Genomic DNA, 26,867 nt, shown 5'->3' on the forward strand with positions numbered 1-26,867 from the left:
AGGACATTTCCGCTTGGCAAAGCCGCCGTGGCGGCTCATGGAAATTGCCGTTCTGCTGCCTTGTGCCTCCATTTTTCTCTATAAGCTGGGCTCCCTGGCTGGACAATGTCCAAGGTGAAGGGTGGGGCCAGTAGAGGTCCCCAAGCTAAAGTCAGGGTTGGTGCTGGTTGAGGTTCTTTGGGTAGGGTTGGGTACCCCAGGGCTCACTGGCCAAGGGTTAAAGCTGGGGTCGGTATGAGTCCTTAGGATGGGGACTGTAGGGTTAAGGAAGAGTCTAGGCGGGCTCTCTGGGTTAGGGACAGTGGTTGGCTGGTAGGGGGCCCTGTACTCAGACTAGGTTGGGGCTGGTATGGCATTCTTGAGTATGGTTAGGGTTGGGGCCTGTTGTGGTCCTTGGCTATGTTTAGGGTAGGGCCAGTGGGGCTATTTGGCCCAGAGGTAGTGGTGGAGGTGCTGTTGATAATGGTGGTGTTTCCCATGCTGGGGCTGGGGCCAAAGTAGGGCCCCCAAGTCTAGAGTTATGTTTGAGGTCAATCAGTGGCTCCAAGCTAGGGTTATGTTATGGCTGAATAGGTAGCTCCAGGCTAGGGTCTGAGATGGCTAGTGGCTCCAGGCTACTGACAGGGTTGAGGTCTGATTATTGCCCTGGTCATGTGGCCTCAGTCGCTGGCCTCAGTCTAGGGTTGTAGTTTGGAACAGTTGGTCAACCTTTGTCAGGGTTTTGGTTGGGTCCCCTTGGTAGCCTCAGCCTAGTATCAGGGTTGGGGTCGGCAGGTTTCCTCACACTACACTTAGCGTAGGGGCTGGTTGGTGGCCGTTTGGGGCTGGTGGGTGATCCTGGTCTAGCGTTACTGTTGGGAGGGGTGGGGTTAAGGGTTTGGGGGGCAGGGTTGGGCAGGTTTGATATCTCTGGCTAATGTTAATATGGGGTCATATTTATTAATCACCATGTAAAACTCTGGAAAGTGCCTAGGGGTCTAACCCCGTTTTTATGGGCCTAAGTCCCATTGATCGGAAGGGATCTTATGCCATAATGAGATTGGTTTATAACCAATATTAATAAAAGCAACGTGCTGCAGTTTATAGCAGCATCAGGGTGCTTTATCACCACCACTACTTCGCAGCTGAAGGCAGACTACTCAGGAAAACACAATAAAAGCTAGGAAATGCTCAGTCCTTGCTTCTGTTACAGAGGTATTTGTGAAACACCCTCCCCCCTCCAGACGCTTGCAGGATTCCTTTGTTGCATAGATCAGAAGAAACTATTCACTCCTCATTTCACTTCATAGCACCTTGTCAAGGAGCTGCGCAAACTTCCAAGTATGTAAATCCTGTACATCTTTTTGGATCTCGAGGGAGATAATAGAGGCTTTGTGCCGTGAAGAGACTGGGGCTTTCTGACAGGGAAGGGGGTTTAGTTTCCAGTACCTCTGAGGATTAACTGGCAGCGTTTTGCCCGGCCATGCTATGTTATACCATGCAGCAGGATGATTGGTTTTCACCCACCCACCCATGCTTGATGGGGTAGAAATATTTTGTTTATATCTCCCTATCTGCCTCTCTCGCAGTCGTTTGGGCACGCCCCCCTGGCCAAGCACTCCTTGATGGTTAACTGACCGGGCTTCCCTAATGATATGCAAATTAGCGGATGGCCTGTCAGACCATTCCCTCGCACGACGCCACCGCCAAGGTCCTGCCCTTCAAAGCGGCGCCTCCCAGCCCAGGTGAAATCGTGTGTGGAAGGGAAGTGGGTGTGTCTCTTCCCTGCTCCGGGGGCATAATGCCGGGGAGCCCGGAGCATACCTACCGCTGGTGCCCTGAGGGGGTCAGTCGGAGAAAGCGGCGCACGAGAGGGGGCTAATCAGCTGGAAACGGAGCAGCTTCCCCTCGTCCGTCTGGATCAAGCTCAGAGCCAGGAGGAAACCAGCCGCGGCGGCGGCGGCACATGTGGCCGAGTGAAACCTACCAGCGCCCCGCAGGGCGCGCAAGGGAAGGGAGCGCACAGCCGCAAAGGAGATCCGCCAGACGCAGCGGGCCTGGGGGTGACCACTGCACCGCTCCCTCGATCCCCTCCACCCCGGGGCGCTGGGCGGACCCCGGAGCAGAGATCCCCGGCGCCCGAGCGGGAGGAAGACCCGGCCGGGCGGCCCCCGGAGCCCGCGGATCCTGCGACCAGCTGTTGACGGACTGGCGAGCGCCGAGGGAGGGCGGCTGCCTGGGGACTCTGCGCCGCTGGCGCACATGGGGCAGCGGGCGCGGAAGGACTGACGGGCTCCCGCCGCCAGGCTGCTCCCCGAGCCGGATCGGCCAAGGAGACGGGGCCGGGGGCGGCGGGGACATCGCTCTGGCGGGGCTGGGCTGGTGACCTTGCTGGGATGCGGGCGCCTGGGCAGCCTCCCTCCAGCCAGCCGCGTCGGGGGGCTCTCAGCCCGGGGACACAAAGGCCAGGCGGCCGGGCAGCGGTCGGGGCTGGGCAGGCGGATTCGTAGTGCCCGAAGTGGGATCCCCCGGGGGCAGGGACAGGCAGGAGAGAAGCAAGCGCCTGGCTGGATGCACACACGCCCAGGGGGAGGCGGCCGGGGCTGGACTTGGGGCAGCCGAGCCGGAGGAGTCGGGCTAGGTGGCTAGGTCCTTCCCCAGCACGGTTCTCCTCCTCCCGCGGGGAGCCGGGCGCCTGATGTTCACCGACCTGCGAGCCAAGCTCAGCCCCCCGAGAGGCCGAGATGGGGCTCTGAAAATGAACTGCGGCGACCCGAAAGAGATGGAAGGTAAAGGGTGGGGGGCGCTGGGTCGAGGCGGGGGGATGTTCTTGCTTTCTTCCCCAAGCCACACACGCCGCTTGCTAGGGGAAAGGGGTTGGCAGACCCCGGGCTGGCTCTGGCTCTCCGTGGGATGTACCAGGTGGAGGGAGGTTCGCAAGCTTTCACCCTGGGTGTCCCCCCTTCCTTTATCTGAGCCTCCAGAACTTGCACGCATCGGTCCTCTGTGGTGCAGCGCCCCAGCGGGGCGGGGGTCTTGAGCCCCTTCCAGGCGGTCCTGGGTTTGCAAGACGGAATGGGGGCGCAGGATGAGACGGGGCGGGCGGTGGAAGCAGGTGGGCTCCTGGCCCGTTTGCTGAGCAGGGAGGTGAGTGCCAGGGAGGGGCTGCGGCTTAGCTCAGGGGTTAGGGTGCCGGACCCCGCTTTGTTCGTGGGCTGGACCCCTCGGGGTGAGGGGGGGTCAGGTGGAGACGAGCGTGTTCGCTGGAGCGATATGAACCCGGGGAGGAGGAGACGTCAATCGCCTGGGGGTAGAAGGCCGATGAGCGAAGCAATTGTCTCGCCTCGGTGCAGCGGACAGCCCCAGGGGCCGGTTTCCATGCACTGTGGTCTCTGGCTCCCCCCGGCTCCGCTCTCCCATCGATCACATCCAGGCGGTGCAGTTCCCAGGAGCTGCCCTACGCCCTGGTACTAAAAGTTTGCCTCCCGTGAACAGCCCCGAGGGGAATGTGGCCGCTTTAGCTAACCATCTGCTCTCCTTTGTCTGGGCACGTCTGGCCGTTCCAGGGCATCTTCCACCTTCTGTCCCCATCTCTGCAACTCACCCTGGCTGGGCATCCTTAAGTCAATTCACCCCTCTGTAATGATACTTCCCTCCCTCCCAGGGTGTTGTGAAGCTAGAGGAATATTTGTAAAGTGCTTTGAAATCCTCAGATGAAAGGTCCCTGTAAGTGCCAGGCATTATTTAGCACTCCACACAAACCCAGCGGACAAACGCTGTTCTTTCAACAGACTTTGATCCAGAGTCTAGATCAGACCTCCCTAATGCAGCAGCCTAATCATTGACTTCAGGCAAGGCAGGAACAAGATCTCTGAGCTAAATCCTGACACATACTGAACATTAGCAGCTCCCATGGTCCTGAGTGCCTGGCCACATGGGACCCTTGGTGACTAGATTTTCTGTAGCCTTGTTCTGGGTGGAATGAAACACCAATGTTCCTGTCTAACTGTCAGGGCCTTTGAAATATTATCAGTCCCAGACATTTACGGATACATTGTCACTCAAAACCAACACAGGCAACTCATCCTGGTAGTGCCTATCTCCCCTATGCATCCGAAGAAGTGGGCTATAGTCCACGAAAGCTTATGCTCTAATAAATTTGTTAGTCTCTAAGGTGCCACAAGTCCTCCTGTTCTTCTATCTCCCCTTGGTATGCCCGCAGACTCGCTGGGTGCCTTCTAGTTCTGGCCTGGTGGGAAATCTTCTGAAATTTGCAGCTAAATCAAGCAGCTCTATTTTAGCACTAACTTTCGGACGGATTGCCCTCATGTCAGCGAGCACTCACTTATAGGAACAGGCCCATTCTCTTTTGTCCTTGTCACTCCTTGCACTTCACCTGGCCCTAGCTTTAATTTTCAAATCAAAATCAGGAATTCAGTGCAGGAAACAGAATAAAGCAGGTACGGTTTGTTTTCTTTTCTCTCTTCTTTCTTCTCCCTCAGATGAAATAGCAGGAAAAGGCATCGACCTGATCTCTCAATGTAAATTAATTTTAAAATAACAAAATAATATTGACAATGTAAATTCTCAATGAGAGAGCTTTAGACTAAGACAGTATGGAATATTGGATTAGCATAATCCAAGGCCCTGATACACACTTAATGGGCCAAATGGGGCCATAGTGTAACTTCATTGACAATAGAAATGAATTGGTTCTTTGGTGTCAAGCCGTCCCTTTAAAGGCATGTAATTTCACTGAAGCCAATGGGGATCTCTGGATACAACGGAGGGTGGAATATGAGCCATATGTTGCATTGAAGCTTGGGCTGGGGGTGAGAAGGCCATGTCATAATTTGAAGGGTCAATGATCTGATGTGCTAAGAACCACTCTTCTCAGGGGAGCCACGTCACTCACGCCCCAGTGCCCAGGAATCTTTCCCAGAGGGTCGAGTGGAATTCTCCATCCTTTACAGCATTTTAAGATCAGCTGAAGGGGAAAAGTAAAATAACATGAAGGCCAATTTATTTTGTGGTTCACATGGTGAAGGTGTCAAAGGCAAGGCATGACCTCTGGGGACCCATTCCATGAGTGAATGATGTGATTTATTCACCAGTCCTAAGAAGCCCCAGAAGAACCTTAATTGTTTTTTCTTTTCCTGCTGCAAGCAATGAAGGAAATGCAACGGGCCTCTAGTTAATCTGAACCACAAATCCATCTTCTTGATTGCAGGCTAGTTTCTTGCACCATTAGGTGCTAAATGTCTCTTTCCCATGGGGATGTTGGAAATGCAGCAAAATGACAAACGGTTTTTGTTCATCATAAAGCACACTTCTCTAAGGCACTGTAGGAAGTTTATACCCAGTAGCAGAAATGCTAATCTATTGTAGGTACTTATGTGAGCCCCATCTCCATAGTATCTGTGCACATCACAGTCTTTACTCCTCACAGCACCCAATGAGATGAAAGTGCTATTATCCCCATCTTACAGATGGGGGAACTGAGGCACCAAGAGACTAAGTGATTTGCCCAGAGTCATAGAGGATGGTGTGGCGTAGCAGGAACTCATCCCAGGTCTCCCATAGCCTGCCTAGCACGCTGACCACTGGACCCAGCCTTCTTCTCTGAGGAAGTTCAAGATTTTGGGGCCCAGATTTCCCAGAATTGTGTGTGAAAGAGACATTTGTGCACTCCTAACTTGCACATGCACGTTTTACTGCACACAGCTGCAGTAACTGTGCACACAAAGTAGATGCAAAGGCAGTGCCTTTGTGTTTTGTATGAGTTTGAATTATTTGCTTTGAGCTTTTTTTTTTTTTTTTTTTTCTTTTTAAATAAGAGACTCTGAAATAAGTTTTATGGCCCCATATTTAGGCCCCCTATTGACGTTTGTCCCAGTGTGTAAACCCCCTTGAAGTCTGGCACGGTTCAGAAGGATTGGCAATTGAGAGAGGAAACAGGTGCATCAAAGGGGCTATCTCTGGAGGTGAAGGGAAGATTGGAATAGCGGGAGTGTTGCAGGTGAAGACTGAGGTACACTGGGTGTGGAATAGCAGGGCTGCAGTACGTTTAGGAATTATCTGCCTTTCTCCGGGTATTACCTCTTCCTTTTCATGAACAGCAAAATCACTCCCACATTTTAAATGGAGCAATTCACCTCTCTAACTTGTGTGCTGATGTTCTGCTTTTCTAGATCTGCACAGGGAGGGAGAGCTGGAGCCCTACGGAGATCTGCCATTTTTATTTTGCACTTAACAGGCCCCTATTCCCATAGTATCTGAGCGCCTCTAAGCTTTCAAGTATTTATCCTCACAACAGCCCTGGGAGGTCAGGCAGATAAGACCATTTTATAGCCTGAGGTTAAATGATTTGCCTGAGGTCACACAGGAAATCGGTGGCATAGCAGGGAACTGAACCTGGGACTCTCCGGATATGTCTACACTGCAATTAAACACCTGTGGCTGGCCTGTGTCAGCTGACTGGGCTTCAGCTGCAGGACTATAAAATTGCTGTATAGATGTCTAGGCTCGGGCAGGAGCCTGGGCTCTGGGACCGCTCCCTTTGCAGGGTTGCAGAGGCCGAGCGCTAGCCCAAGCCTGGAGGTCTACATGCGATTTTATAGCTGAGCCCTGCAAACCTGAGTCTGCTGATGTGGGCCAGTTGCAGGTGTTTTATTGCACTGTGGACGTATCCTTGGGTCCTAGGCTAGTGGGCTAACCACTGGGCAATCCTTCCTCTTTGCCAGGGGATGGGAATCTTGCTCCTAATTTGTATGCTTTTGATATGAATTTGGCTGCTTGAAATTTCTCTCTCCAGGGATGGTTGGTAACATCTGCAAGTGGGTTGGCAAAACTGACATACCAAGTCTGTTCCAAGCAAATTTATAGCAGCAGGTAGCGGTCAAACTGCATCCGACTCAAAACACTAGGCAGTCCCTACCCTGAGACACTGCCACTGACTGTCTGTCCCATTCAGTGTGTTCAGGTCCTGGACTGAACAGTGGGATCTGTTGTGGAGGATTCAGAAATCATACATTTTCCTCTCCTTCCCTGCCCAGTCGTAGCGGTTGTTGCACTGAGCTCGTGTAACATCTATTTTTCATCAAGACGTAACTATTGCTAAAAGTGACTTGGGGGGGAAATTGAAGCCGCTGTGTATTTTGAAAGTGAGTTGAGTAAACTCCATCTTCCTGAATGGCAGCTCCCAACCTTTTCCTAGCCAGACTCTCGCCCATTCTGAACCCAACCAAGATGCATACACAATTAAGAAGCTCCCTAGGCTGTGAATTTATATGCAATGCCTATGTTTCTATCACCCACCACAGAAAGCAACAGCTGCTATGGGTTTCCATGCAGCAGGTCAGCCTTGTTCTGTCTCTCTGGCCTTTCCAGCATTAGGGGAGAGGCACTGAAACACAACAAAGTGCAATGAGAGAAAACGCAGCGGGGGGATCAGCCAGCGTCTTTCTGTTCAGAGCACGCATGCTAACCTGTTAGGTGAGGTCTGGGGACAAAAAACTATCTCCCAGGAAGATTTAGGACAGGCTCATCTCCAGTCACTGCTGGTGGAGGCTGAAATGCTACAGGGATGGAATGAACCAGGTTGATTAAAAAATAACCCTTTCTCTTCCTGGTTCGACATGTACTGCTGCTAAGCACGGCAGCTTGGCCTGGTAGGGGGAACGCAGCAAGAGGATACAAGAACCAGTGATGTCTAGAAATCCAATGAAACCTACTCTAAAGGAGGGAGTGTTGTCTAGTGATTAGACTTGGGGGGAGGGGGGGCGGGCAGGTCAGAACTGGAATTCAGGACTCCTGGGTAGAGCTGGGTGAATTTTTGGAGAATAGTAAATTTACTGAAAAAGGCATTTTTTGGGTCACCAAACCTATTCATGAATTTGGATCAAATTTGACATACTGTAGTTTAATGCAGGAAAAAAATGGGAAGGTTTTTTTTATTTGTCAAAAGTTCATTTGGAAATGAAACCTTTTGATTTTTCTTTTCAAAATGTTTCACATTGACTTTTTTGTTTCAAAAGAGCATCTTGTTTCAAAACTTAGCTAAATTAAGAAAGAAAGAAGGAAAGAATGAGACACCCAGAAATAATCTGAAACCAAAACTTCACTTTGGGTTAAACAAAACATTTTGTTCAACCTGAAATGGTTTCCCCCCCCCAGATTTTTTGGTTTGGCCCCAAACTGAAAAATCAGTTATTTGCTCACATCTAGCTGTTTAAGGGGAGTGAGCTCTATCCCTTAGAGCAGAGGACTGGAAGTCAGGAGGTGTCCTGGGTTCTATTCCCACCTCTGCTCCTGAATTGCTATGAGACCCTAGGAAAATTACTTAATCTTGCTGCTTCAGCTTCCCTCTTTGTATTTAGCTCCCAAAGGTATTGCAATATTTAATTAATGTTAGTCAAGTGTTTTGCAATCTTTGGCTGGAAGCCGCTCTAGAAGTGCTAAGTATTATTATGATTACAAAAAGACAATAAATCAAAGAGAATAATTTACAAGTTTTTTTTTTTTTTATTGCCGAGTTTCACTGTAGGCAAATGATTGGTTGACTGACCCCAGCAGAGATGTTTTGAAATGGCAAGAACCCCATAAAGCGAGCAGGGATCCCCTGCTCTGAGGCGAGCTGTGGCGAAGGAACAGATCATGAGTATTATTGTTTTAGGAAAGGAAGTATGGTGGGAAAGAGGTAGGCTTGGAAGAACATAGCTGAAGCCAAATAGCATTTTAAGAGGGGTAAGGCAGGATAGTGAGATTGTATAGGACAAATAGACCAGGTGAGGTAAGTGTCAAGTACATGTGGGTAAGTGGAGATGCATAGGAGACAAGAACTCCTGAGCTGTCACTCCATTTCTGACATGAACTCCCTGTGTCTATGGCCTTGGACACCGCATTTTATCTGTGAAGTGGAGCTAATGATATTTGCCTACCTTACAAGGGTGAGGGGGCTAGGGGAGGATCCTGGGTATGTAGGTGGCCCCCAAAGCAGGGTGTGTGGCCAGGCTGCAGAAGGCCCATACAGGGTAGGAGAACTCTTCCCCCCCCCCCCCCCCCGTGCCATATGTGAGTGAAGAACTTGGCCTCTGACTGCTGCGGAGAAGGCTGCGGGCAGAGGGATTTGGGGTGAGAACGGGAGCGGCACAGGCCCAGCAAGTGACCTGGTGACTGGCCTGGATGTGGGGGAGCACAGGGGATGTGAGTGTCCCATGGCACTGGGTTGGTGGAGGAGAAAGGTTACATCCCTCTGAACCCAGCTGAAGTCCCCTGGCTGAGGGTCCCTGACAGGCTGTGTCTACACTACTGACTTCTGCTGGCATAGCTGGTCGCTCAGGGGTGTGAAGAGGTGTGACACTGTCTCCCCCCCCCCTTCCCCCCTCCCAGCAGAAACCCCTCATGTTGACACAGTTATACTGGAATTAGCAATACCAGTAAAAGCATGGCTTGGCCAGTATAGCTGGGTCCACATTAGGACCACAGGCATACTGCTGGTGCAGTATGCCTGTGATCCCATCCCAGCAAAGTGCTCAGAGTGTAGACAGCCTCAGGCTCTGCCCACGGGTCCAAGCCTTGACCCGGTGCTTTGGGGATGAGAAATGCTCCGTAAAGAGATGTGCTGGGTTGTTGGGGAGACGGGATGAGCTCCGTTAATACAGGCGAGGGAGGCAGAAAGCTGAGAAGATTATCCTACCTTTTTCTCTCTCTGTGTTTCATACATGCCTGCTAAGTAAAGGAGCCAAAGTCTCGCAAGCAGTGAGTAAAAATGACAATTAATACTCTGTGTTTCTGTAGCGCTTTCCATCCCAGCCTCTCTCACTGCCCAGTTCGGAAGAGCCCCTGCTCAGGGCTAGGAGGAGGAAATGCACCTTTGCTCTTTGCTCACCTGGTCACTCCTAGTATGCCCCTGAGTGCAAGGACTGCTCCAGTTTAGTGGCGGGAGGGTGCTCGGCTCCTGAAGGCATTGTGCTGCAATGAGACGATCTCCCTCTGGGACAGGACGGTGCAGCTCTACGCCAATCCCCGCCATAGATGCTGGAACTAAGGGGGCTGGTGGAGCTGCAGCACCCCTGGATTGAGGTGGCTTCCATCATATACAGGGTTTACAGTTTGGTTCAATGGCTCCAAGCACCTCCAATATACAAATTGTTCCAGCCCCCCTGCTCCCCGCCCACCCCGGGCTCCATGGTGCCAGCACGTGGCGGCCCGAACCAGTGAGGCCTCACCACGAGAGTTGGGCGGAGGACAGAGATTCCGTCCCCAGGAGGATTTTGCGATTTCGGAATTCGATTTCATTCTGATTTGGAACAAACCCTACACATGTTGAAATTCTCCATGGAAGCGAAATTGCCAAAAGAGCTGTTTGTGTGCGGATCTCTTTAAAAACTGGAAATGCAGTGGCATTTGGAAAAGAAAAATTGAAATGTGGATTATGTCAAAATGGGACATAATCAAACTCACCTCCTCCCCTTTTGTTTTCCTCTGAATTAAAGTTTGGTGAAATCCACGTGATTTAGCAAAGCCCTTCGATTCGGGGGGAACTGCGTTGTTCTAATGGAAAACTGTTCCAGCCCAGCATTCCTGATTCAGCTCTATGCACAGCATCCCAGGGGAGTAAAATGAAGAGCCTAACGTGGGGAAACGGAGGCACAGAGATAAGGAGCATTCAGCAAGTCTGGGATCGAGCCAAGAGCAGAACTTGGATCTCCTGGAGTTTAGCCCCGCGGCTAGTGTTGCTTTCCTAACTCTCAGATGAGTTCCGCTTTCCAAACAGTGCGGGCAGCTGGTGACCACTGAACTGTGACATACAGGAATTCCACAGGCCCTCACCCTCCATTTTATTTGTTGATTTGGGTTTCCACTGGCAGCTTTTGTCTCCACTGGGGAGCTGCTGCGTAGATGCACTGAACAAGGCTCCTTCCCCTCTTGGAGAACTTTCACCTCCGCGTATAATCTCCACTTGACACAGGATTAAAAGGGGCGAGCAGAGGAAGTGACAGGCAGATATTTAGATCTAGTGGTAGCGGGTTAAGCCCTTTTCAGAGTAGTTTACATTCTGCCCTTCTGTGTCACTCCCTGGCCATGTAAATGAAGGAGCTTAGCGAGGGGTGTGGGGGGTGGGAGGTAGAAGAGGGGATTATCTAAGGACAATAACATGGGGGGGAGGGGAGCTTTGGCTGTGCTGTGAGCAGGAGAGTACTGTGTATAAAGAATGCCAGGGTCTTAATCCTCCTCTCTGCATTGCTGATTGGCTGGGTCGCTGCCCAGCTTGCAGAAAAAGCAGAGGGTACTGAGTGCTGCATAGTGGCAGGAGGGCTGAAGCGCCGATCAGCAGGAGTCAGTCAGGTATGGCAGAGGTCTGAAGGCAGAAGGGACTCGCCCAGCGCTGGCTCGCTCTCATTCGTTCATCCTCTTCTGAGGCTGCAGCCAGGGCGACCACCCGTCTCCCACGATGACGAACTATGGAGCCGTCGTGGTGCAACCCGGGAAGGCTGGGTCTGGTCTGGTGAACCTGCGGTGCAAGGACCCAGTTCCCTGTTGGTGTAAAAGGCTGGTGCTCCATTGAAGTCAGTGGAGCTCTGCTGACTTGCACGGGCAGGGAGATGTGTCTGAGAACAGGAAGGGATGGGGTCATGCCTCTTTGTGTTTGTCTGGAGGTGGGCAGAGGCGTCGTTGCAGACACTGGCTCTGGAGAAGCGGGCCCAGGGGCAGCCTAAGCAAAGGGAGTTCTAGTCCGTGCAGAAGGAGACAAAGGCCTGGCTGATTTTTGAATTTGTTCCGTTAGGGTCATCGTAGGAGGAAATCAGTTGATGCTTTTGGTTTTGTGGCTCTGCTGTTGAGCATTCATCTGTGTGGCTCTATTACTGTATTTACTGTAGCGTATGAGAGCCATGGAGCAGGGCCCCACTGAGCTTGGCCTCTGTACTTGACTATGCAAAGACAGGAAATCTCTTCCATTGGGTCCTGAAAGGAAAAGCTAGGGCTCGCTGATCTGCTTGTACCTTGAGCCCTCTTGCTCCAGAAAGAATGGACTCCGGCCCCTGCTGAGCGACCCCTTGACTTTTGCTCCTGTGCTGCAGAACTAAGTGCTGTTGAGTAACCAGAGAGTTGAAACCCGAGGGCTGGTTGGGAGAAGGGAGCAGAAGGTTTCTAAAGAACTGCCTCCGAGCTCTGGGATAATACAACTGCTGCCTCTCTCCATCGGAGCATAAACCCATCGGGGCGCTCCGTACGCTGCCTTTATTCAGAGTGCTTTCATTTTTTTGCCTTTCTCCCATCTGCTGCCTGCTCTCTGACACTGTTGGCTCGTCTCAGACCAGGTTTGAATACAGCAACCTGAGCTCCCAATACTTCTGTTAGTCTTAAAGGTGCCACAGGACCCTCTGAGCTCCTGTGCGAGCCTCAGATACTGTGAGGATGGATGCAGGATAATGACCTTTGGAAACAGGTCCCTGTCTTTCAGCTTCAGGCCAGGACCCCTAAAGGAGTCCTTTAACAGAGCAGGACCCCTGCTCCCCTGCGTACCCCTTCTGTACTACATGCCACACTAGATGCAAGTATTCTGGGAAGGGATGCTAGTCCTGCTGCGGTGAAAGCTGAAACCAGCTTCTCCTTACCCACCCAATTTTATATATGTAAATAACCCACACATTGTGGGTACGTATGTGGATGTCATTACACAGCACATGAACTAAACGGGAGGGGTCCTGCGGTGGAGCTGTCTATCTTCAACAGCCTCAGGGTAACAGCAGGACCAGCTGCTAGCTAATAATGGGCTCTTCAATCTAGCAGCGAAAGGTCTAACACGATCCAATGCCTGGAAGTTGAAGATAGACAAATTCAGACTGGAAATGAGGCGTACATTTTTAATGGTGAGAGTAATTAACCACGGGAGCAATATCCAGAGGGTCCTGGTGGATTCTCCATCACTGACAATTTTTAAATCGAGATCGGATGTTTATCCAAAGGATCTGCTCTAGGAATTATTTGGGGGGGAAGTTCTTTGGCCTGTGTTATACAGGAGATCAGACCAGATGGTCAGCATGGTCCCTTCTGCCCTTGGAATCTAAGAATTATGGTCCCATCAGCAAAGGAAGTAAGCAGCCAAACATGGTATGGCTTTAGAATCTAATAGCCCCCTAATGAGGGTCTATAAAGACAAATGATTCTAGCCCGAGCAATCCATCTGAGGGTGCATCATGTCGGTTATATAATACTTTTGTTTTTAAAAAGGGAAAAACCCCAAATTCTTGTCAATTGGCTCTTGTGTTTCTGAGGGCGGCTGGTAACCTCTATCACCCTGACTTGGAACGTTCAGCCACCAGTGTGGCTTTTACTTCTGTGATGGCCATCTTATAATGCTTAATAACCTGTGGATGAGGTCAGCATTTACATCTCTCCTCTTCTTTAAGAAAAGGTCCCCTCCCATCTGTGATGTCAAAGTCACATTACACGGCGCTGGCATCAGAATGATGAAATAGCCCTTTCTGTCTGAACCTCTGCACTTCTTCAGAACAGTCCTGTTGGCTTCTCATTGTTCCCAGTTACTGATGCCTTTGGTATTTACCTGTGACTGGCTTCTCCAGCAGACCCCTCTTTGCAGTGGGGTGGCCTCTGTTGCTCGGCCCTTGCACTGATTTGACTTGGCTCTCTATCTAAGTACCTCCACGGCCTCCGAGCACCAGGTTTTGCTATGCAGTTGCATTTGCATGAAAGACTCTGCTCCATTTGTTATATTAAAAGAAGAAGTAATCACAAGAGAATTGTTGCAGTGGTTTACCGAGCAATAATCCCATATCCTCTCACGATCCATCAGAACCTTCATGGCGTATAGAGGAGAGCAGATACGTTTAGCAAGCCCATTCTTAGATCAGACCAGTTTCCCATTCCGTTTTCCCCTTATTCTCTTAGCTGGTTTATGTCGTAATTAATTGACGAGGACTTTTCTTTATTTCTGAAAATTAATGAAGGGAGGACATTCCCTTTCAGGGACCCATAGTTCTTTAAAGCTGGGGTGGGCAAACTTTTTGGCCTGAGGGCCGCATCAGGTTTCGTAAATTGTATGGAGGGCCAGTTAGAGGAGGGGATTGTGGCCCGGCCCCCACCTCCTATCTGCCCTTCCCCGGGGACTCTTGCCCCATCTAACCCCCCCTGTTCCCTGACAGCCCCTCTGGGACCCCTGCCCCATCCACACACCCCCGCTCCCTGTCCTCTGACTGCCCCTAGACCCCCGCCGCCCCATCCAACCCCTCCTCTCATTCCTGACGGCCCCTCCAAAATCTCTGCACAGGTTCCTCCATCAGGTGTTTTCCTTTGAAGGAAAACTGGGCTGGGCTGTGGGAAGGGAGGGACTGGGGGGACTGGCATCAAGTGGTTGGGGACAGGGGGGTTAGCAGCAGGACTGGGGTAGTGCTGGGAATGCCCACAGCGCAGACCCACTGTTACTCAGGTTGCAGAATCTGTTGCCGTGGTAACAGCAGCCATCTGAACAGACATGATGGTTTCACAGGCGTGAGGTGGCAAGAGGCAGCACCCCTGGCACTCACGATCCTCCAGCAGCCAGCCAGACAACACAGGCCCGTCCTGCTCTACCCACCAGGCCCCCAGCCCTCCTCAAGTCTGGTTCTGGGAACGGCAGGTAACAAGGGCCTGTTCATAGCACTGAGCACGGGACCCCAGGTTATACAGACCCTGTCTGGCAGTTTCGGGAGAGGAGGTGTACCCCCCCACACACACACACACCACCACCACCCCCTTCCTGTCCTCCTATTTTTATTTCCTGCCCCCCTCTGAACTGGAGCGTGGTTTCCACGGATCACGCTCCCAGCACGCGGCCCCTGGGATGTTGCCTTCTCAGCATTTTTGGTGCTCAAATACCCTTGGAAAATGCACCAGGATTGCCCAGCAATGGTCCGAGACACTGCTCCTGCCCCGTTGCAAGCCCTGGCCTGTGAGCTCCTCACTGCAGAGCTCTCTGGCATTTCGTCAGGGTACGGTACGTCTTTGCTGGCAGTGCCCGGACTGGAGAAGTTTTAGGGGATCCATACGGCAAAAGGGCACTCCGTCCCCTCCCCTCACACGGGAGAGCGGCATGTGTGGGACAGGCCAGGCCAGTCTAAAGCTCAAGCCACAGCTGCAGAGCTCCACACTGCACCTCCCGCTAGGACTGGCAAGGGAAGCAGCTCTTTGCTCAGCCTCCTCTGTGCTTCCCCCATCCCCCATTACAGCATGGGGCCCCGCAGACCAGAAGGCCAGTGCCAATGCGTTTAAGGCACTGTAGCTTCTAAAGGGTTAACGGGTCCTAGCTGGTCACATGGCTGCTTGGGGCAAACTCCCCTCCAATAAGCCTTAATTTGCTGGGACACTAAATGTAATGGTATTGCCTGTGTGTGTGGCAGTTTCAGGCCCAGGGGACCCAGTTAGCCAGTCCTGGGCTCGGGGGAGCTCTACGTCAAAGCCTCCAGAATCCGCGCCGATGCAGCACCTGTGTCCGACCCAAGCGCAGCTGAGCGAGGGGCTTAGCGGCCCACCTGCCAGTGGGAGAGGGGCCGGGGAATGCATCTGGTACGCAGCTCCATAGCCAGCCCATTTCCTCGCGGAGCTGGGGTTTGCGGGTGGAGGTCCTGCAGCCCGAGTACATGGCTCCTCATCAGCGGTTGCGGCCCCATTGGGTGTCATTGTGCATTTAAGCGCCTGCGGCCCTGTCTGCTGGCAGCCAAAGCTGGTCACTGAGAACTGGGGCTGATTTCCCATTCCTTCAGAAGAGCTGGGCTTGCTAACATGCTGCCTCTGCTCCCTGTGCGGCCCACAGACAAGCTTTCTTCCTCTAGAACGGCCTCACCGGCTTCTTACTGGAAAATACTCCCTGTCCTCCCAGCAAGCCCTTCTCCTGGCCACAAGCGCTGCCATAGCAACAGCCCTCTCCTGCATGGTTGCTCTGGGACTTGTAGAACAGACTTCTGCCACCGCAGCTAAGAGCAGGCAGCAGTAGTAGGCTGTTCTCTTCTAGAGGACCAGCCACCGGAGGGGAAAGCAACACAGGCTTTGCCAATGTGGTGCACTTCTACATCCTTCTCGGATCCTTCGGCCTCAGGGGCAGAGAAGAAGACTGGAGGACGTGGACTCAGTCCTGTGCCTCTCGAGCAGCAGCGCATAGGGCAATGTGGGCAGCTGTGGGAGGACGCTGGTGCATGGGGTATGTTTGTTGTCTTTCTGATATAAATCGTTCTCCTCCCCAGCCGCTGCCGCGCACTTCAGCTTCTGCCGGAACCTCCTGGAGCACACGGTGTCGGCCGAAAACCTCAACTACCGTCTGCAGCGGAACACGGGCAGCAGCCTCACCTGGCATGACGGGCGGAGTCAGAGGTCAGCAGGAGGCAGGACCGTCAAGCTCCTACAGCAGCCGGGAACCGAAGGCTCACAGGTACCAGCCTGTCACGAGTGCACGTTCCTCGCCTCTTATGGGGCGTTAGCCATGTCTACGTGCACTGCTGAATGGCCCTTTGGGATAGAGGGGCCCTTCCAGCACATTTCCAGCATGCTCTCCCCCTAATCCCCACCCCCTGCCAGTGCATGAGGTGTCACAGTCCTAGGCTCTGGCTTGCTCTGATCTCTGAGCTCGCACTCCTTTTGCCTGCCTAGCAGGGAGAGAGAAGGTCTGTTCTCCCAGACTGTTCCCTGTCATGTGCTGAACACCCTCCCAATCCATTGACTTTAAGGGGAGTGTCTCTCCCGCGGAGCTCAGCACCTCGCAAGAGCAGGCTCCTGATTTTGCTTTACATTCTCATGATGAGTTCATAACCTGCAGAATTTAAGAGCTGATTATTGAAAGGGGACTTTAAAAACCCACCGTGTGGAAGGAGTAGGGGTGGGGAGTGGAACTTGGAAGCATTGTTAATTCTCTTTTTTTGCAGGGCTTTGAAGCTGAAAAGAGAAGTGGGACTTTTATTAGACAGGCTGCACCTGCCGCTGGGGTTCAGTGGCATGTGGGTTCATCAGCAGAGTGCATGCTGCTGTCCTGCACTGAGCAGGCGTGGGGACCTGGAGTGGGCATGGGTTCGGTGTTGTACACACCATGCTGCAGTGTTCCCGTAGGGTATGTCGCTAGTGCAATTGGAGGTGTGATTGCAGCTCAGGTAGAAGTACCCAGCCTAGCTTCAGTCCAACTAGCATGGATAAAATACCAGTGAAGACACAGCCGCACAAGCTAGGAATGGAAGTATGTACCCAGGCTTCCAGGCCGGCTTGTACGGCCTTTGCTGCCGTGTCTTCACTGCTGTTAGTACCCATGCGAACTAGATTAAAGCGTTTCAGTCACACACCTCCAACTGCAGTGCAGACTGACTCTAAAGCCTGCTTTATGCCCGGCATTCAGTACCTGCCACTGAAGCCATGGGGGTGTAACGCTAGATCTCTGCAGCAGAGATGCGGCTGAGCTACGGAGTCTGGACCAAACTCCCCCAAAGTCCGGGGGGTTGGTTCTGGCCCCATGTCTGCAGTGACTGCCCCGGCGTTCTTTCTCCATGAAGCTACCAAGTGGCAGCCTACTGCATTTTGCTCCAGCCAGGACTGGGCGCGCCTGCTGTCCTTTCATTGCAAAAGGTCTCACTACAGTCCTGACTGGCCTGTTGGGGAAGGAAGTCGGCAGGTGAACCCACAGGGGCATTGTATTCGTTATTACTAGCTATGAATGATAAGGCACTAGTCAGTGCTGCCTCATCACTGGAGTGTTCCCAAGGAGGGAGGCAAAAGGTGCTGACACCAGCAATTCTGCATCATCAGGTCTTTCATTTCCAGTACAAACTCCTGTCCATCAGAGGCTGAGTTAAGGGTGCCAGAAGCATTTCGCTTCGTGCCTCCAGCTCAGCGTCACTCTGTGCAGAGAGAGGACTGTGTCTCTCTGTGCTGAATGTCTTGGCCTCTGATTTAATTCTGCAGCATTAAAAACCAACCCCACCAACTACAACCAGGCTGTAACTTCCTTTGGTGCTTAAGGACCACTGAAGACCTGGGGAGCCTTGCCATTGACTTCGACTCAGACCCTAAGAAAATATGCAATGCGCGCGTCTGGCTTTAAACTTGCAATATCTCGTTCCAGCTGCGTGTTCATCCTGCCTCCTCCTGGCCAGGAGGCAGCTGACGTTTAATTTCCTTTCCCCAGTGCTCAGTACACACTGGGGGTGCCTGGGGGACAGTTCAGTGGCCCCCTCCCCTTTGTGAAATGAGTTTGGTGGGTTTCAGTCAAGCTCCGGGTTTGCCAAGTGCCCACAATCCAGTTTGTACTAATAGGGGCCCACTTCCACTTGGCAGTGTTGGCAGAGAAGTCCAGGGCTGAAGCCTTGTCCATATGGCGGCTTAGTGCACGGGAAGCAGCAGTATGGATGTGCAGCACGCTAACTGGCTGCGCGGACCCTGCTGTTGCGCGCTAAAAGGTCCCTGGTGCACTTTGACCCGCTGCTGCTTGACATGGGAGTAGGTGAACGTGCGCTAGGGGACGTTTAGTGCCCAAGAGCAGGGACCACCCGGCCAGTCTGTGCACAGCAGATTCACACAGCCTCAGCTTGCCACACGCTGAGTCTCTGGGTACATAAGCCCTAGATGACCCATGGAGATTAAATTCCCATTTCACCCTCCTGGGCAGCAGGGCTGGGTCTCCATGGACGGGCAGGCCAGCATGAGGTAACTGTGCCCTGCTGCCGTCTGTGCTGAGCCCATCCTGTCAAACTCTGCTCAGGACCCACTTCTGCATCCATGGACTCGCAGGCTCCTTTCTCCTGATGTCAATGTAATTTGCTCATCAGGGACAGTCAGAGGTCTCAAGCGCTGGGTGAGATTAACAGAGTCTTGATGAGAAAATCGCCAGCGCTTCCAGCTGGAGCTCCCCAGTGACCGAGCTAGAGACACTGCAGCAAGTGTGCTTTTATTTTAGTCCCTGCAGTGAACCCAGGGTGGCCTCAGGAGATGCTCCCTGGAGGGCGTTTTTCTCTGGGATTAGAAAAACAAAGTAGATCTCACCCCCCTCCCTGTGGCGATCCACCTCTGGGTGCCTGAGTAGTGGTAACCCCCAGACTGTCAGCTGGGGCAATGGCTCAGTGGAGAAATGCAGCTGTGGTCAGCGAGGTCTCTTGCTAGGAGAGAGGAAAATTTAAGTGGCTACCATCAGAAAAGGACCAGGCAGCAGCTAGGGCTCCAGCCCTGCCCTATGAGCCGTGGGTGCCGCCCCTGACATTCCCAACTCTGTCCCAAGCAGCCATCCTTGTACCCCTTTCCCTGAGCACCTGTGCAAAGGGAGGGAGAAGCGGAGCTGGGGTTGAGTCCTGGTTCACTGGGGACGAGGAAGCAAAGCTGCTGCCCCCTGTCACGCAGTCCCATCAGAAATGGGCCATGGCATCCGCTTGGCTTTTAATCCTAACTGCTCTGAAGCTTGTCTTCTCTCCCTGCTGGTTGACTCCACGTCCCCAATGCAGGCATTCAAGGTGAGAAAGGTTTCAACTTTTGTTATCCCTGCAAGCGAGAGAAGCTAATGAAGGAAAGCCGGGTGAATTAATGCAAAGCGATTTGACTGTATTCGAAACCCTGACCTCGCAGCCCTTTCGCACGTGGAAGGAGGACATTAAAAGGCAGATACTTGCAGATGGTTCCTTGGTCTCTTCCCAGTAGAACAGCCTTTAAGGCAGCCTCTACCTCAGTCCCTGAAACACCAGTGTTTGATATTCATGGCTGTGAGTTTATCAGAGAGACAGTTTAGTTCAGCCAGCTGGAAGAAGAGCCATTGATTCATTACACTTCCCCATTTACCACCTTCAGGAGCCCGGGGACTCATGCCAAGCTTCCAGCTGAGCAGAAATAACAAAAGAGAGAACCTGCATTTGAGTAGGGCTCGGTGCCATCCTCAGAGCCTGGTTCTCCAGACCGCCACTAGAGCTTGAGGGTGTCCCGCTGTGACCTTACTGCTCAGGGCTGCAGTTGCCCAGGCCAGCAGAGACAGTCTGAAAATCACTGGGGTGGGGAAAGGAAAGTTGAAAGATTCTCATCTGGAGCAAGCAAAGGAAATATTTTATGATATGCTCTGAAAGAGTTTCCAGGTGCTGGGCTGCATCTGTTTGGCTTAGCGGTCACGTTCGAGGTGTAATCTCAGCCAGTTACGGGGAGAGGCGATTTCAGACAGCTTGCCAATTTGTGCAAACGTGCTGAACCGCCAGGAATTCTGCAGGGCTCGCTCCTGTCTGGGGAAATTGCGGGTTCCTAAGTGCCTATTACCCCGTGGGTGGGTTATTTGGTTAAGCGGTGCTGTGGTCTCAGCATTGTTTCTTTGTTTGGTTTTAAAGAACCATTGTTATGCTCAAGCACTTTGTTTTCCTTCTCCCATCATTGCTGGTTACTTTGATATCTGTGGGCAAATAGTCGTGTTCTGCATTAGAACCAGGTGTTCAGCGGGGTGTGAATGGGGGTGAACTGTGGGGACGCAAGCCGATTTTGGCCTTAATGAGGAAAGGCTCCATACAGACACATAACAATCTCCTTCCTGTCCATGCTGCCCTTGAGCTCACTGGAAGATTTGCCCATGTAAGATCGTAATCTGGTGAGTCCTCCACGATGGGGAAGAGACATGCAAAAATGTGCGGGGCATTTAAATAAGCAACTTGCTTAACACATGGAACTGAATCCATTTTGCATCTTTGCTGATTCCTGCCCCCAACGAATTCATTCTCCTAACACCCCTATGAGGGAATAAGGGTTGTGACCATGGAGAAGTTAAGTGATTTGCTCAAGGCCACAGCAGGAATCCGAATCAGAGCTGGATTAGGACTCTGGATTCTCTGGCTCCCACTCCTGTGCTCAAACCACTAGGGCGGGCCTTCATCAGAAAATGTGTTGGGGATTGGAGAGAAAATGTTAAAGCCCAGAGTCCTTCCCCTCCTTACCCACCTCCCCGGAATCTGAACCTTCGGAATATGTCTTGTTGCATTAGTTCCCGTGAGTCGTGGGATATCCAACAGAAACTCTTTGTGACTCCTGGGCCAGATTTCCGAAGGGTCTCAAAGCGCACCCCTACGTTATGCGTGCAGTTAATGTAACTGTGCATGCAAAGTGGGTAACGGCATGTGCAAATGCCAGTTCTGGTAACTAGTGTGTGCAGTTCCCCAATTTGTGCTCACAAAAATCACAGTAATACTGGTGTATAGTTAGGATATTCAGTGGCTATTCAGATGCTTTGAAAATCTTGCCCTCCTGTACACACAGCCCCAACACTCATGCATGTGCCCACATGCACCTGAGCTAGTTTCCCAAAATTCCCCCGAAAGATCTCAGGAGGGATTCTCCTGCCCCTTATAGCCCCTGTCTGATGTAGTGGTGTACAGAGGCCTTCAATGGCGCTAAGATGGCCAGGGGGAAATTCTCCTGGTGCAGGCACCGTCGGCGGCTGATGGCGGCTCTGCAGAGCTCCCCCCTGAAGTGTTGATGGACAAGGCTCAGGAGAGAAAGGTGCATGTCGAACGCTGGAGGGATTCTGGAGCAGTGCTGTGTTGTAGAGCTGCCCTCTCCGGGGTCATTTTTGCCTTTGACTAATCCAAAATCAGGAGGAAGGAAAGGTGGCTTCCCTCACCTGCCCCTGGGCTGCGCCAGTGTGTGTTATGCCACCTGGAGGCACCACGCATGATCCCAAGGGCAAAGCTGCCATTCAGCCTCCTCCATCCTCGGATGCCAAATTTGCTCTAGAAAAAGCTCCACTCATCTGAGCACTCCTCGTGCAGCCAATTGCCAGTGCATGAAGGGGGTGGGTTTGGGGCATTCCTACCCGGGTTATTTCCCAGACAAAAACCTGGCCACACTCCGACGTCTGCGGCTGCCTGAAGGGGAGTCACAAAGTAGAACATTTAAGGTCATGGGTGATAAAAGGCACCGGATTGTAAGCAGGGACGGGGCAGCAAGTTCGTGTCACCGCTGCCCGTGGCTGGCTGGTGTTTGCCATGGCAAGGACATGGGACTAGTTTTAGTAATCCTGGAATGTCTGAGTTCCTGGTGCACTAATTGTCTCTCTTCGCCTGCTTAATTAGTCAGTGTTCGCACAAGGAAGTTGACGCTGCACATTGCAGTACAAACGCAGCTGACCCCCCCCCCCGGTGGCTTGCCGCCCCAGGCACGCGCTTGCTGTGTGGGTACCTGGAGCCGCCGCTGTCTGTGCAGAAAGGGGTCTTCTTATGGCCCCCAGCCCAGGTAGTTCCTGCGATGAGCTCTCCCAGAGCCCCATTGCTGTACTTGTGGACTGTGTCAGCCTCCAGCCAAGGCTATTATTACCTTCCTTTTCAGGAGCACTAAGAAGGAACTGTGGACTTTGGTCTCCCAGGCCTATTTCCTCACCTAATTGGGCTGACTCCTGACAGGAAGAGAACTCCTGCTGGCCAGAAACCTTCTCCGTGAAGGATTGGAATAGTCAGCGCCCTGCTATTGCTGCTCGGGACATGTTATTTGCTTTGTACTGAGCTTAATCCAGGTTGCAATGACCTTGCAGCGCTGAAGTTTCTGTAAAAATCAAATGGGAAGAAGAAAACTTTACCACAACTCCAGAGCCACCTGCAGGCTTCAGAACTTGGCCAGGGCAATGAAGACACATGATGTGCACCCAGGGCCAATGCTCCAGTCCCTGATGGGACATTCTGGTCTGCATGACCGCGCTGTCCAGAATCAGAGTGCATGGGCCAGCCTCAGGAGGCAGCTTCTTGGGTGGGAGAGGGGAGACTGTGTCCCAGGTGGGTGAAGGCGAAGGCAGGAATTCGGTGTGAGGAACATATTTGTGACGTAGCCTGGGAGGCAAGTTTAACCCTATCACATTGCCACCAGAATGAGTTTGAATCTTGGACTTTGGTTTGCCGTGGAGGGTCTGCTGGAGTGAATGAAAGCAGGGATGTGCCATCTACCTCTGGCTGCACTGAAGCCATTGACAAGCCAGGTTCTACTGAATGTTGGCTGGGACACCATGAGAGTAAGGCCTGAAAACGTCTTGGGATCCTGGGTAAGGGACCGGATGTGCCTTTTTGTTCCCCCCCATGGGGCTCTACAGTCTGCTTTTCAACGATGTCTCTTCCCATATTGACCACTAAGAGAAAAGCTTCAAGCAAGGTTGACAATGAGTAAGGCTAGCGGGTAGGTCGTTGCTCTGGCATGGCATTAAGGGTCACTGCGCTCTGAGCCCTGTGCTTCTCCATAAGGAATCCCATTTAACAGCTGAGGGAAGCAAGACACAGAGAGGATGAGAGAGAAACACTTGTCAGGGATGGTCTAGATAATACTTAGTCCTGCCATGAGTGCAGGGGACTGGACTAGATGACCTCTCGAGGTCCCTCCACTCCTATGATTCTGTGACTTGCCCAGGGTTGCATGGCCGTGCCAAGATTCCAGTCCAGGCTCCCAGCCTCATGCTCTTAACCACTAGAGACGCAGGGGAAAGAAAGTGGATGCTCGAGGGTTCTCCGCCTCCTAGTGCAGGGAGTTTATTGATAAAGAGTTTCTGTGGGGATATTTAGGGGATCCACGACTGGGGTGGGACAGAGAGTGAGTGGTCCCCTGGAGTCTCTGTTTTGGGGGGTTTCCAGTTGTTAGCAGCCTGACTACAGAAAAACTCTTCTCACCAGCAAGCCGGCAGGTCCACCAGGACCAGAGGAGCCTTTGCTGAATCTTCTTGTACTCTTCCATCCTCTTCAGAACAACAGGGTCCAGGTCCACTGCGCCAGCCCAGGCCATGTGCTCCCAGCGCCATCAACAGGGTTTTTGCATTTTGCTGGAGGTAACTTGCTGGTGCCTGGTTGACAACAGTGGACCATAGACAGGTCTATTGCCTAAGTCATTTGCAGGAGCTGTGAGCTGCAGATGCAGTTCCAGCCCCTATCTTTCTGTTGCATAATGGTCAATGCATCCATCCCTTCACCTCCCACCATTGGCGACTGCTTCTTTCTGCACTGCGCAGATTAAATCAGCCCAATCCCTGCAATCTGTGAGGGTGGCCCCCTTGCTCTGGAGAGAATGGGTGCAGTGCACGTGCAAAGAGCTAGTCACCTGTTCCCTCACTCTGGCTCTTTGTGAGTGTCCGAAGCCTGGGATGACTTCACTCCCAGTGCAAGTGGGATAAAGAATTTGGGGATGAGATGGAGACCGAGAGCGTCTTGAAGCCAAGCAAGGGCCGGATGCCCAGCAAGCATACCGGGATGGCAAAGGATGGTGGGCTTCGGCGGCAATTCGGCGGTGGGTCCTTCGCTCCGAGAGGGACTGAGGGACCAGCTGCTGAAGACCCGGAAGACCTTTCCTGCATTGGGCTGAGCCAACCTCTAACTGCCAGGGCAGGGAAGTGACTTCCCCATGAGCAAGCGGCCCTCATGCATGGAGCTTGCACCTTCCTCTGATTCACCTGGCACTGGTAGCTCTCAGAGACGGTGCCCGACGGCTCTGCTCTGGCAATCCTTACAGGGACAGCAAGGCACCAGGCACTGCTGGGAAATGTCCTGGCTTGCTCAGTGGGGCATGTAAGCGTTCAGGTCCCCTTTTGTCAGGGCCAACGTCTTGTGAGTTGGAGATTAACCCTGTCCCCTAAATGATCCTGCCAGGACAGTGACCCTGCACCACTGCTCTTCCTCCCCGCTGGACCTAGGGAACACACTGGAGAGGGGGGCTGATTTTGCAGCTGATCCCCTTGGTGGCTGCAGAAGGTCCTGGATGAGCCCTGTAACTGCTAGACCTGGGAGCTCATTGCTGTTTGCCTTCGGGCGCAACCCCTCTGGGAAGGGAGTTGAGAAAGGAGCTGTTATCTCCCCGCATTATGTGTGACTGAGGATTTCAGGGCAGGTGGAGGCAGGGGGAAGGATTAAGCAAGTGCTTTCTGGCCAGTGCATTAGTGCGTAACAGCTCTGAGCATTCGTTGTAATTGGATTCCTAACTAGCAAAGTCACGGCTGGCTGGGACATCTTTACAGAACGGTTCCCTGGAACGTCACATACACTCGTCTGCGAAAGGGAAGGAAACAGCACGTGACAGGCCCCCCTTCCGTCCCCCGCCCCTCATCAAGCTCTAGCACAGCACCAATTTTACAGTAATGAAATGGGAATTCAAAAAGGTGGAGCTCTCCCATTTACCCAGGGGAAGATGCAGCAGCCACGCCAGCATTAAATCACACCCAGCGGGGGAGTGGGGGTGTGACATCCAGGCACCCCCTTATTCACCACTGTCATGTCATTAGGACATGTTTTGTACAAAGTCTGCCTTGTGAGGTATCATTCTAAAATTCTTGATCTGCTAGACAGTAATATCTCCTTGGATTGTATGTGCTATCGTTGTATGTGAAGTTATGAAGTTTGGCCATGTGTGTGTTACTGAAACATGTTGTGAGGTTGAAAACACCCACAAGCAGCCTATCGGGTACAACAGGAAAAAGGCCAAACAATGTTAATGGCTTGTTGAGGAAATGCACACAAGCACAAGGATTACCCCAGGAACTGTGTACAAGAGAAACCTCTGAGATAGCACCACCATGGGAACTGTTTGACCCAGGTCACAGCAAAAGAGCTTTCCAGCAAGGGGAAGAAGATATAAAAGGGGGAAATGATATTATGATGGTATCTCACTCTCCCTACAACAACTCGCTTGGAAACACCTGAGGAACAAAGACTGAACTGGGGGAAGTGATGGTCCCAGGCTAAAGGGATTTCTAGCCTGTGTATGAAAACCTGGGAAACCCAAGCTGCAAAGCAAAGGCAACTTGTGCCTTCAGAATCTGCCAACCGGTTTATCACTCGGGGTGAGAATTTGCTAATTCATATCCTACCTATGTCGTATGTTAAGCTCAGTTTGTGGTTTTGTTTATTTACTAGGTAATCTGCTTTGATCTGTTGCTATCACTTAAAATCCATCCTTTTGTAGTTAATAAACTTATTTTGTGTTTTAATGCAAACCTGTTTGCATTTGACTAAAGCGTCTGGGGAAAATCTCAGCTTGGTCACCAAAAGTGTGCATGGCCCTCTTCACATTGAGGGAGAGGCAAACCGGCTAGATTTGACCAGGGCAGGATGGTACACCTCTGGGGTCCTAGGCTGGGAAGCTGGGGGCTAGAAAGCCTGCGTGTAACTGCAGCTGTGTGAATGCTGGTGCAAGTGCAAGTTTGAGGGCTTTGCATCTTGTCACAGCAGCGCAGTGTGAGAGGGAGCCCAGGCTGGTGGGTCAGAGGGTTCAGTAGTACCCCAGTTCTAGGTAGCACCCAGGGGGAGAACCCATCACAGGTGGCTCAAGGATCGGCAATTGGAGAGGTCGCCTTTAGGCCCTGGGTTGCTGGTTCTCGTCCACCAGAGGTCGATGTTGATGAGGAACTGTTTGCAGTCTGTGTGAGGAGTTGGGCGGGTCTCAGCCCTATCCTCTCTGGACAGGTGCCTCCCCCAAACAATCCTCACCGCTGAGACTGATTGGCAGCCTGCAGGGGAAGGTGCTGGGACTGGTGGATATGGAGGGAAGAGAGATGACAAGAGTTATTTGTTTGGGGGAGATCAGAGTATTGGCTTGAAAGGTTTTGTGGGGCCCAGGTTGCAGTTACTCTTGGGAGCCTGCCTGCGCTGTTCTCTCCAGACGGAGGCCCTCATGCAAGAAATGCTCTGGCGAAAGAACCTCCATGATTATGGATGCAAATTGGACGAGTGCGCCTCCGAGGGCTAACAAGGCTGGGTCACGCTTCACTCGCCACGTGCAGGTGCATTTACCCTGTTTGCCCAGGCAGCTCCAAGCATGTGTGCTCTTGTGAAGATTTTTTTTTTAAAATATAGGTGCAGCTGGGCCTCGGCTGTTTGAAAAGCAGTGGTAAGTTGTGGAGGGTGCTTACTGGCGAGTAGCTGAGCACAGGTGCTATCCGC

General features: G+C 52.3%; 1 protein-coding gene across 2 annotated transcripts in view; it reads left to right on the forward strand.

Moving 5' to 3' along the window:
• The first annotated feature begins 1,660 nt into the window (after window positions 1-1,660).
• Window positions 1,661-26,867, forward strand: part of SAMD10 (sterile alpha motif domain containing 10) — a 39,340-nt gene continuing 14,133 nt past the window's right edge. For both annotated transcript variants that reach the window (XR_010592391.1, XM_005309871.5), the window contains exons 1-2: window positions 1,661-2,768; window positions 16,221-16,405. Coding sequence is in view for 1 of the 2 variants with exons in the window: in XM_005309871.5 (XP_005309928.1) it covers window positions 2,678-2,768; window positions 16,221-16,405 (276 nt within the window). In the remaining variant the exon portion in view is untranslated. The remainder of the gene's footprint in view (window positions 2,769-16,220; window positions 16,406-26,867) is intronic.

The sequence above is a fragment of the Chrysemys picta genome, chromosome 13, assembly GCF_011386835.1.
Source record: "Chrysemys picta bellii isolate R12L10 chromosome 13, ASM1138683v2, whole genome shotgun sequence".
NCBI classification, from domain to species: Eukaryota; Metazoa; Chordata; order Testudines; family Emydidae; genus Chrysemys; species Chrysemys picta.